The 11,970-nt window shown below is 39.8% G+C and overlaps 1 protein-coding gene across 1 annotated transcript in view; it reads left to right on the forward strand.

The window, feature by feature from the left end:
- Window positions 1-4,414, forward strand: part of LOC119360807 (importin-5-like) — a gene marked incomplete at its 5' end in the record, with an annotated part of 9,757 nt that extends 5,343 nt beyond the window's left edge. The window contains 9 exons of the mRNA XM_037626298.1: window positions 1,396-1,581; window positions 1,664-1,756; window positions 2,289-2,374; window positions 2,457-2,523; window positions 2,609-2,675; window positions 2,758-2,894; window positions 3,418-3,509; window positions 3,587-3,653; window positions 3,935-4,414. Of these exons, the coding sequence (XP_037482195.1) occupies window positions 1,396-1,581; window positions 1,664-1,756; window positions 2,289-2,374; window positions 2,457-2,523; window positions 2,609-2,675; window positions 2,758-2,894; window positions 3,418-3,509; window positions 3,587-3,653; window positions 3,935-4,099 (960 nt within the window). The remainder of the gene's footprint in view (window positions 1-1,395; window positions 1,582-1,663; window positions 1,757-2,288; window positions 2,375-2,456; window positions 2,524-2,608; window positions 2,676-2,757; window positions 2,895-3,417; window positions 3,510-3,586; window positions 3,654-3,934) is intronic.
- Window positions 4,415-11,970: the final 7,556 nt, after the last annotated feature.

The following is an 11,970-nucleotide window of genomic DNA, read 5'->3' on the forward strand; positions in this document are numbered from 1 at the left end:
GCAGCACAGCACTTGGTGGGTTGTGTCACTTTGTTCATGTTAGAGTGAGTGTGCTTAGGTCCTAGATTGTAACTGGTAATTGTGTATTTGCATGTCTCGACTGATACACAAAAAATTGTGGTGGAGGGGAGCATTCTAAACGAATTTAGTATTTCCATATTGATGACTACTTGCGGGCTTCCAAATAACATATAAGTATATAACCGATTGAAGGCTTTCTGAAATAGCCTGATATGATGTCCAACATCACTGTTTGATTTAAGCAGTTTGATTGCTAGGGTCCTCCACAACTCCCTAACTAGGTCTAGATTTATATGCTCTATATGGTATTAGAAACTCCTTATATCATAAAGTTCTTCTCAGTTTGGATAACCACCCTTACATTCTGTTTGTCTGTTGTGCTGTTGTGGGAGCCAAATTGTTAGCCCGTCTCAGCAATGCTGAGGAACAGGGGGGAGTAACACTACTTAATGTGATGACTGTTGGAAGATTGACATATTTCAGTCTTCATTAACTTACATATCACTTCATGTTATATATTGGTGGAAGTTGTTAGCGTTAGTAGTACCACAAAGTTGGTGACATGTGTATTTCAAGTAAATTTTGACTCCTTCAAACTGAAGGCAATATGTTTACTTGTTGCCATCTTCTCTGCCGCATCTCTCATTTTTGGTATTGATGAGCACAAACACACATACCACTACTGGAATCTGGGTATTTGCCGAGTACTAGGAGCACTCGACGGTAGCCTTTGCTGAGTGTTAACACTCAGAAAAGGTGCTTGGTGTACATCCGTCTCGCAAAGTAGTGTTTGCCGAGTCCCGTCTGTCTAGTCTTGGCTGTTCTGTAAGAAAAACTTTGTACGACAAGCCAAATACACCATCTGTATGAGAGTACCTAGGTACTCCCTCCGTTCCAAAATAGATGGTGTCAAAGCATAGATTCTTTTGAATGGATCAACACTTGAGCCATCATCTGTACGATGTTACCTAGTTAGTCAGTTCTGTATGGCGCACATTTAATGCTCCTTTGATTCAAAGGAATTCAATAGGATTTTTGAGGGATTAAAATCCTTTGGAATTTTTCCTATGTTTGTCCTTTGATTCATAGAATTAAATCCCATGGGAATTTTTCCTTTGGAATCTTTTGTACTACATTTTATAAGAAATCTAACATCCACTCCAACCTCTTTTTACAATTCCTTTACTTTTCATGTGAAATCAAACACTAGTTGCTAATCTTATAGGATTCAATTGGACATGATACACCAATCCTATGTTTTTCCTATTCTTACGTTCTCAAAATCCTGTGAATCAAAGAGGCCCTTAATTGTTCCTTGACTTCTAGAGAGTTTGCTTTACCAGATTTCTCACTGACCTTACTTTCACTGAACAGCTTTCTGGATGTCTTCTTGATGAGAATCAAGTAAGAGCTATTTCGGATGAGATTAAGAATGTTATTATAGCGAGTGCAACCAGGAAAAGAGACAGATCAGAGAGAACAAAAGCAGAAGATTTTGATGCTGATGAAGGAGAACTACTCAAAGAAGAAAATGAGCAGGAGGAGGAAGTGTTTGATCAGGTTATGTTTCTTGACATGTCTGAATTGTTTGTGTTCTGCAATATCATTTTTGAACTAACGTTCTCTATTTGTTTACACTCAGGTCGGCGAGTGCCTGGGAACTTTGATTAAAACCTTTAAAGCTTCTTTCTTGCCGTTCTTTGATGAGCTATCTGTGTACGTTACACCAATGTTGGTAAGTTGATTGAATCCCGCCTTTGCTTGGGCATGTGTATAGTGTTGTGGGCACACATTTGTTTGGAGTTCAGTTTCTGATATTTTTCCAATTACAACTGATTCTGTGGTAGTTCTCTCATTTGACCCAATTAGCACACAGAATTCTTCTGAGGTCGCACAAAATGTAGGGACCAAATCTGGTGTTGACAATTTTTCCATATTCCTGTGTGGTTTTGTCTCATTGTTTTTTGGGAAGAATTGTGGAAGAGAACCACATGCCTTCTCTTTGACTGAACCGTTTCATTACTGAAAACTGTGGAACTAATAAGGTGGCATCTAAAATAGTATGTAAAGCACTGCTAGCTTGGATAGAAACAATTGCTTGTAGCCTTGAAGTGAAAATGCCTCTCTCTTTGGTCTCTTCATTTATATGGTGCCAAAGGATAATGTTTATGATCATTACCATGTTGTATTAGGCCTATTCCTGTTGGAATGTCTCCATTATATCTTGGTATCTGATTTAATATTTTTATCTTATCTTTAATTTGCAGGGAAAGGACAAGACAGCTGAGGAGAGAAGGATAGCTATCTGCATTTTTGACGACATTGCGGAGCAATGTCGTGAGTCGGCTCTGAAGTATGTTTATCCTCAACATTAGTTGTGTAAACTGGCTTTTAATTGTAACTGATAACTGAATCATGTCTTTTCGCCTGAGCAGGTATTATGATACCTATGTTCCTTTTCTGTTGGAGGCATCTAACGATGATAACTCAGATGTCCGGCAGGTCTGTATGTGTGTTCTCATTTTGTCTTAACTTTTTTTTTTCTGTAATACACACTGATGTAGTGACAAAATCGTCATCATTTTAGGCTGCTGTTTATGGCCTGGGCGTATGTGCTGAGTTTGGTGGCCATACTTTCCGTCCTTTAGTTGGAGGTAAGTTCTGAATCTTCTGGCTTAGTACTACAAGCATCTTGAAGTCATTCCATTTAACACAATAACACTTCTAAAAATTCAGAGGCCCTGTCAAAGCTGAACAATGTTATCAGACATCCAGAAGCACAACATGCAGATAATATTATGGCATATGATAATGCTGTTTCAGCACTTGGAAAAATATGTCAATTTCACCGCGATGGGATTGATGCGGCTCAGGTATATGCTTACCACTTCCAGGTTCTGTTAAGAGACTAAAACTTTCCAAGGGCCTCTTTGGTTTGTAATATTTCGAAAATGCAGGAATAGCAAAGCGTTGGAATTTAGTATCGAGGCATGTTTAGTCCTAAAGGAATTTGTAACCAAAATTTGTTTTGTTAGTCCACTGAAAAATTACAAGAAATTTTCTTAAGGATTAGATGCATGCCATAGTTTTCATTTAAACTAAGGGGAAATTTCCATGAGGTTGGTGTCAGTGGAAAAGTAGCTTTGGAATTTTCATGCAAAGTAGATTGATCATAGGAAAATCCTATGATTTTCGGTTGTACAAGCCAAACAAGCTCTGTAGATTAAAAAACATATGAATAGAATCCTCCAAAATTCCTATTATATTCTTTCGAACCAAAGAGACGAGTTTGTTTGCTATCTTTTTGCGATATTTGATGATGTACATTCTATGCACAACTGCTGTGCATGTGTACTAAATTTTTATGGTTTAAACTAAATCAATTATGCTTCTCAGGTCATTCCAGCATGGCTTGGTTGCTTGCCTATAAAAGATGACAAGATTGAAGCAAAAGTTGTACATGATCAGCTTTGTTCAATGGTGGAGAGGTATCTGCCCTTTAGTGTCAGCATGACAGCGACAGTAGAGTATTTTGCATTTTATATAACCTGTTCTTTGTGTGCAGATCGGACGCACAGGTTCTTGGACCTCATAGTCAGTATCTTCCTAAAATAGTTTCTATTTTTGCTGAGGTAATTTTGACTTATGTGCTTGCTCTGTCAGTCTGTCACCTCCATTTAGGGGGTGACGTAGTATTTGCTGAATGAAATAATGAAAACAAAACACTACATGCAGTTTGATGTGTAAATTCATGTGATCAATTTAGTTTGAGTTTGGGCCGTGGTCTCAGCTTTTGGCCATGTGGTAGCTGCAGACCTTTTTATCCAGCAGCACATCTTGATATCATAGTTTAGTTTTTGATGAAGAATTTAGTAAATGATTGGATACTTGATGTTGTGTTTTTTTTATGTAGGTTCTGTGCAATGGAAAGGAGCTTGCAACAGATGAAACAACCACCCGGATGATCAGTGTTCTGAAGCGATTTCAGCAGACATTGCCACCTGATTTTCTTGCCTCAACATTTTCCACCTTGCAACCACAGCAGCAGCTTATGCTACAGTCCATCCTATCCACATAGTTCTACTCTTCTGTTCTGTGGCTGCAAGGTTGAGGCTTGCTTTTCTTTCCATAATTCGTCATTGGTACTGTCAACCAATTTTTTGTGTTGAATCTTTTTCTGGGGGAGTTCATTTGTGCATGCATTTGTCGCTTCAAGGGATTGGTGGTCGCCATTCCATATGGTCTTGATGTAGAGTGTATATTATCTTGTATTCAAATATGATTTTGTGGCGTGCTGCGTCAAAGATGTAACGGAAATGGCGAAGATTGTTGTCTGTTGGGTTGAACAATGGTGCATCAGTTTTGGTAATGAGATTGATATGGATTTGTGTGATGATCCCCGTCTGTTTTGTTATGGTTTTGTGTGATAATCCCCCTCCTTTCTGCATAAATGTAGGTAGGATAGCTGTTGCATTCCTACGTTATTTACTCTTCTTTAAGCAAGATTATTATTATTACTCTTTAATGCAACCTTTCCCTGTACAAGCAGTCGAAGATTAGCAGATAACTACTCGCACTACCTAGCTGTACGATAAGCTTAGGCTCTGGTTGGATTCAAAGTATGTACTCCCTCCTGGAAATGACATCCAATCCTGTGATGAGACAAGTATTTTCGGACGGAGGGTGTAGTTTTTAAATCTGCTGCTGGGATACCACCGATATTTATGTTAGAATTAATTAACCATGTGTTAATTATGGGATTAATCCTTGCTTGTACTAACTGCAGGCAGTTGTAAAACTGCCGCGTCGGTTCCTGCTGAACAGACACCTTATCTGGACAGACACCTTTTCCAATGGTGTCCTTTCCCTTGTATAAATAGCAGATGCCATCTAGTAAAGAAGATAGTTGATTCATTTTTCCTCTCAACACGTTATCAGCACTTTGCTCTCCGACGGGGATCATGGCCATGGAAAAGTGTGAACAACACTCGGACTGAACTCAAGCTAAGGGTATAATCTAGGTAGAAATGGTCTTGCTCAATAATGGGAAGGTATTCATAAGCAATACTTACACCAATTTTCTTCTGGAAACAGAATTGAGCACAAGGGTTTACGCAGATACCTAACTATTCTTCAGAGGTGGAATTTCATTCCGATAACTTATATCATTGGCAGTACAAAATCATCTATCTCTGCAGTTGATAGATGTAGTGATCACATATCCATGTGGCTCACTAGATTCAGACATGTATGATTGATTTCCAATGAAATCTCAATTCTGAATCGAAATACAAAATGCAACATACATTGTGTAAAAATCAGTAAGTCACCATATGACTTATTGTTGTCGGTACATTTGGTACAACCGATTTAGTGAGTTCCTTTCCACAAGGATTACTCCTATAGTGATGGTTATCCATGTTTGTCTGTCATACACAGTGATTACTCCTGCAATGATGATACATGTAATCATCTAAACGACGGAGTTTATATGAAGGATTTGGGTAAAATTTGGGTAAACCAAAATACCGCTCGTTACTACAACTTGAGCACCTTCATTCATACATTATGGTTTACTATGTTGTCTATATCCAAAATATATTGGAGAAATTCATTGTGGACAAATCTTATCCATTCATAACTCTCATGGTAGTTCATTCTCTAAACGTAGAGAAAGATCGATTTAGACCAAGAGATGATGGAAATGAGATATTGGGACTCAACGTTCCATAAGCCATTGGATCCACCAAACACAATTGGTTGGTACTCAAGAATATCTTTCGATATCTCCAAGACATCAAACATTTTGTCTTGGTTTTTCAGTTTCATAGAAATGTGAACACCGATATCATTGGATACATCGATCAGATCCCGACTATGTCAGATCGTAGACAAGCTTAGTGTTCCTACTAGGTGTGGTAGCCCTCTCATGAAGAGTCTTCGAAACAGACATCATGGCTACATCCACCAACCATTATCTCAAAGATAATGTTGCTTGTGTTGCCCGGATGCAAACAGGTTACATAATAAGCAATATCACTATATTGCATATCTTGTAAGTCAAATCATGTGACTGATTTGTTCACCAAGTCTCTACCAACTTCTACATTCCGGAAATATGTTCATGGAATTGGTATATGACGGCTTCGGAATTTGCAAGAATCAGGGGGAGTATCTTCCTGAATTGTTCATGTTAAAAGCATCATATTATACTCTTTTTCCCTTCATGAGTTTACTTTATAGGTTCTCATGAAGGTTTTTAATGAGGTAATATCAACACAAGACCATATGTCATATTTTCTGTTTTCTCCACCGGGGTTTTTAAGTAAGTATATACGACATATTTATTGTCCTTTAATTCTATGGGTTTTTCTCATATTGAGTTAAACAGACAATAATCATTATATGTTGCGGCATTTTCTCCTTATTTTTCCTACTGGGTTTGAAGGAGTTTTTGGCAACATATCAAACACCTCTATCCTCATTTTTCCCACAGGGTTTTTGGAGGAAACTTTATCAAGATGATGTCTGCTCACAAGATCAAGCATTGATTAGGGGGAGTGTTAGAATTAATTAACCATGTGTTAATTATGGGATTAATCCCTGCTTGTACTAACCGCAGGCAGTTGTAAAACTGCCGCGTCGGTTCCTGCCGAACAGGCACCTCCTTTGAACAGACACCTTTTCCAATGGTGTCCTTTCCCTTGTATAAATAGCAAATGCCATCTAGTAAAGAAGATAGTTGATTCATTTTTCCTCTCAACAATTTACATAATCAGTAGCAAACATGCCAGTGCGTTACGACAGGATAGAGAAAATTTACATGGGTATCCCGTGCATATCAACATTGGTATCTTAAAAAAGCCATTATGAAAACAATCTAAAACAATATGAAAATTAAAGTCAAGCCATTGGTTTACTTAAAGTTTGTATCAACAACACTGTACAATTTATATGGGCATGTTTAATACTCCCTCCGCTTCAAATTACTCGTCATGATTTTAGTTCAAATTGGGGCATGTTTAATACTCCCCCCGCTCCAAATTACTCGTCGTGGTTTTAATTCAAATTGGAACTAAAACCACGACGAGTAATTTAGAACAGAGGGAGTACTTTCCAATTTCATGGTCAACACTTCCCAAAATATAATTATTTTTGGTGTCTACTTTGTACACATTCTACTTTTTTATATATATTAGGAACATTTTCTATAGACATGTTTAACATTGTCCAAATACATGATAATATTTTTGAAATCTTATATTGTTTTATGTCTACTTTGTTCCATACATATTGTATGTTATTATATACATTTTTCTTATACAACATAATTTTTTTTCTATGCACATTTAACATTTTTTAAATGCATGATTAACATTTTTCAAAAAATAGAAAAATTATATCATTATTTTCCTATACGCACCGGCCTTTGTTTGTATACAATGGAAACATTTTTCTTATACAAGTTTGACATTTCTTTAATGCATGATTAACATTTTCTAGAAGTTTGCATATACATGATTTTTATAATTCAAATATTCAGAGTATTTCGAAATAAAGCCAAAAGGAAAAAAATGCAAAATGAATGAAAAAAAAGGAAAAAGAATCTAAGAAAAGTAAGTGCTGAAGGCCGGGCTGGGCCGGGCCAATCGCGCATATGAGAAAAGGGGGAGAAAAACGAGAGAGTGTGGTATTAAACCCAGGTCTCTGAGGTGGAAGAGTACGGGTCCAGCCACTCAGGCTGACCATGTAGTTGTGATTTTTCGGGGGAATCGCTACCTATTGAATCGATAGTAACGACCGACTTATAAAGAAAAAATGGAACGTTTTCCCTCACTTATGTATGGCATAATGGGTAATTTGTGGCAACTTTAGGGGTTAACCTAATGGCGGATGGGCAAAAACAATAGCCCTTTATTATTAGGCAGAGATGAGGTGTTTGGCACATGCATCATTTACCGGAGTATTTTTTACGCCATTCACTATACTAGCTTTTTTTTAGGGGTTCCAGTATACTAGCTAGTACGAGCTTCCCCTCTGTTAGGGCATCTCAGATCCGGCCCCTGTTTTTCCTGCTGATTTACAGTATCCGCGAAAAACCCGACCCGAACATATACCAAATACACGGCCCAATCCGTAATTTTTTGACGAGGGGCCCGTAAACTGCTCCTGATTCCCGCATATATACTGGAGCGATCCCGTTTTAGGGTTCACATCTGGCATTTCCCGTATCCCTTTCGGCAGCAAATCGACATCAAATACCCTTCTCTTTGACAACATTTTGTGGCGCGCATAGCCACCCAAACCTCGCCCCGATGTCGAGCGCGGGTTGTGGGAGGGGTGGTCCCTCAGCCCGCCAATGGAGAAGTGGCGCGAGGTACAGGCGCGCGAGCACGACACGCTCTCCCGCAGCACCGGCTGGTGGGCCTGGAGCAACTTTGACAGGCTGGACCGGATATTCTTGCCCGCACTCAAGAGGCTCCGGGCGGCGGAGCGTTTGTGGTTCGACGCGAAGGAGGTGGCCGCCACCGGAGACGAAGCTGCAGTGGCGGCATTGAAGGAGGAGACGATCTAGCGTTCATCCTCTCCAACTCGCTAATGGAGTACCATCTCCATGCCATGAAGCCCGGTGGGTGATGATGATGATGCGTATGTTTAGGTTTAATTTTGATTATGCTAGTATGAACTCTGTTTTCGTATGAACTCCGGCGATGTAATATGTGGCGCGAACTGCTAGTTTAAATTATTCCATATGTGTTTTATCGGATCTATTCTTTCTCGCCGTCCGTTGTATCGTAAATTTTGTTTACGGGCAGAACCGGGGTTTGCGGGATCTGCTAGAGATGCTCTTGTGCTGGATTGTATGTTCCGGTGTTCCAAGCTTTAATGCAGAAAAACGATCACGCAACTTTTTTTTTGCGGGGTAACGATCACGTAACTTAATTGTCTTTACTAGCTTCTCCTTTGCTGGATTGTATGTGCCAAGCCTAGTCCCAAAATAAAGAAAATACCAAACCAAATAAAGTTGTGCGAGCAACCTTCTATGGTGTCAGACGGTCTTAAACATTTGGAAACAACTAAGGCTTGAAGCGAATTCCAGAATTCAGGTGCATGCACCCAACGGAGTGGAGAGGAATCGGCAAAAAGAAATACCCAAGGCACCTTTCAGATAATCTTTCCTGCATCAGGACCTGACATCAGGAACTGCATTTGAACGGTTCCTCCGAGATAATAAGCCCCTCTGAGCACGCCACTGAACTACCTCTCCCCTCCATCCACTCCTGTTCTGCGTGGCCTCCTCTCTCAGCACAAGACAAATCTGAATCGAATCTACACCAAAAGATGCGAGAAGATGCCCCTCCTGACTTTTGCGCTGCTCAAAAAGTGGTATTTTGTCTCGTCCGCGCGAATAATCTATCGGGCTCGACAAGGAGACGCACATTGACAGCGACAAACATAGCATCTCCGCCGCTATAAAACAACGCCCATTAGGATGGGCCTCCTTGGAGCCATCTCCGGGTACATAAAATATGGGTGCCACAATGTGGGTGCACCAGTCTTATACGCTCAATCAACGAGAGGACTTGGAATCAGGCAGCGTGGCTGCTAGCAACTTGACAAAATTCACCTTTTTGATAGCATGAGGGTAGCATGACTTTAAAAATCGAAAGGGTCTATCGTTTTGCTCCATGCCTGAAACGCAAGGTTGATTTTTGGGTGCGGATGACAAGGACCTGCTCCATTAGACTAGCAGTGGCGTCTCTTTTGGTGCTGAGACTAGATAAGAGCTCTTGTCATCAACGTTGCTTGAACCTTAACCATCTAATATTTGTTGTAAACTGTTAAGCGGAGTATTCTAAAGACTGAGGGGGTGTTTGTTTTCAGGGACTTTTTTGTGCAGGGATTAGAAAAAGTCCCTCTTAGAGACTTTTTTACCAAACGGGAGGGACTTTTTAGGGACTAAACTAGGCATTTGAGACTAAATGAAGAAGACTCTCAAGAAGAGTTTTTTTTGGGACTTTTTGGGACTTCTCCAACAATGCCCCTCCATGCATTCATTGGCCCGCCATCCCATGGTGTTGTTTGATTGTTATTTTTTATATACTAGGGGCAACATGGTCATTTAATAACCTCTAGAAAGGGACTAGAGACTTTTTAGTCTGTGGAAACAAACAGGGAGGGACTTTTTAGAGACTAGGGACTTTTTAGTTGGGACTAGAAAAAGTCCTAGGACTTATGAACCAAACAGGGCCTGAACTGAAAGATTGCTAAAGTTCATGTTTTTCTCGGGTTGTAAACCGTAGTATCAACACGGATTATTTCCCTTATAATCGCTCTGAATTATATAATCGATGATATTAAATGAAACGTGGGAGTCTTCGAGAAATCTAAGGTAAAACCTTTACAATAGTACATATGACATGATGCTACGATTATGCCAGCCCAACATTTGGGGTAAAGCGACGGTGAGACAAGGCAACAAGAGAGGGTCATCGTGTTGCTAGACTCAAAAACAGGTTGACTGTGCATATGAAGGAACTAGAAACAAGTAAATGGTGTGCCGGAAGCGATCTTCACTACACCACCTCCTAGAATGGAGGGCGAACGAATGCCGGCATCAATAGTTCAAAAATGGCAAACATGTGTAGAGGAAGTCGCCGACAAATGAATGTCAGGTAAGACCAGTATCAACAGAACAATACCCGTAGGCAGTGCAGAACTGTGTGCATCCTCAATGCCTCCATTAACTCTTGACACCGTGTTGTTCAGACCGTGTGTACTTAATATCAGCTTGATATAATATCTTACCATATATTGGAACCATTTTCAGTCAAAGATCAATTCGTGCTTGTTTGGGCATACGACAAGGAGATCCACTATCCCCATACTTTTTAATATTGTGGTTGATATGCGTGCAAACCTTATCGATTGCGCAAAAGACGCATGTCCGTTTAGTGGGGTGGTGTCATGCGTCTGGTGGATGGTAGGCTTCCCATCCCACTATACGTTGATGATACGATTTACTTTGGAAAGGCAAAAAAATCTTTGGCTTGTGTCTTGTGCTTTTGAGCAGTTTCTAGTTTGAAGATTAATTTTCATAAAAATGAATTGTTCTATTTTGTATTGTGGATTTTTCTCTCTGAGAAGCATGTATCGTTTGGCTTCCGAATAGACAACCCAATATACCCATTGTTTGGTTGTGTGCAGGGTTAGTTCTCGACAATGTATTTTGGAATTCTGGTACATTACCGTAGACTCTCAAATGCCGACTGGAACCATGTGGAGAAGCATATTGAAAAGGGCCTAAACAGTTGAAATGGAATGCCCTTGTCCTCTCATCCTATGGGATGACTTTTCCTCTTCAACTATGTGCTCAGTAACAAGGTCCTTTACATGTTCTCATCATTTCAAATTTCAAATGGTGTTCTGCATAAATAGGGCTGTTCTTAGGTCCTTTTTTGACAAAGCGGTAGAAAAAAATACCGGCTTGCAGGATAGGAGGTGTTATTGGCCGTCCTAAAGAGTAGGACGGTCTTCTGATCCAACACCTAGAGGTTAAGAACAATACTCTTCTCAGTGAATGGCTCTTCAGGATTCTTAATGAGGATGTGGTATGACAAGACCCGTTATGACATAAATAATTGGGTTGAAAGCCATCTCTCAGGTTCAAGGGAAACCTAGAGTTTCTCACTTTTGGGATGGTCGGATGAAGGACGAGACTTCTTTTTTCGCTTCAGATCATTTAATGTTAAGGAAAATTTTATAATTCGATTCTAGGAGGATAGGTGGCTAGGAAATGCACCTCTTCATGAGAACTATCTGGTCTTATATCATATAGTATGTAACAAACATGATACTTTAGCACAAATGTTGGGCACCTCTCCTCCCCGTGTGTATTTCAGGCGTGGTCTAGATGGGCCTAGACTTGGGACATGGAACACCTTTCTA

The sequence above is a fragment of the Triticum dicoccoides genome, chromosome 2B (genome assembly GCF_002162155.2).
Source record: "Triticum dicoccoides isolate Atlit2015 ecotype Zavitan chromosome 2B, WEW_v2.0, whole genome shotgun sequence".
Classification (NCBI taxonomy): domain Eukaryota; kingdom Viridiplantae; phylum Streptophyta; class Magnoliopsida; order Poales; family Poaceae; genus Triticum; species Triticum dicoccoides.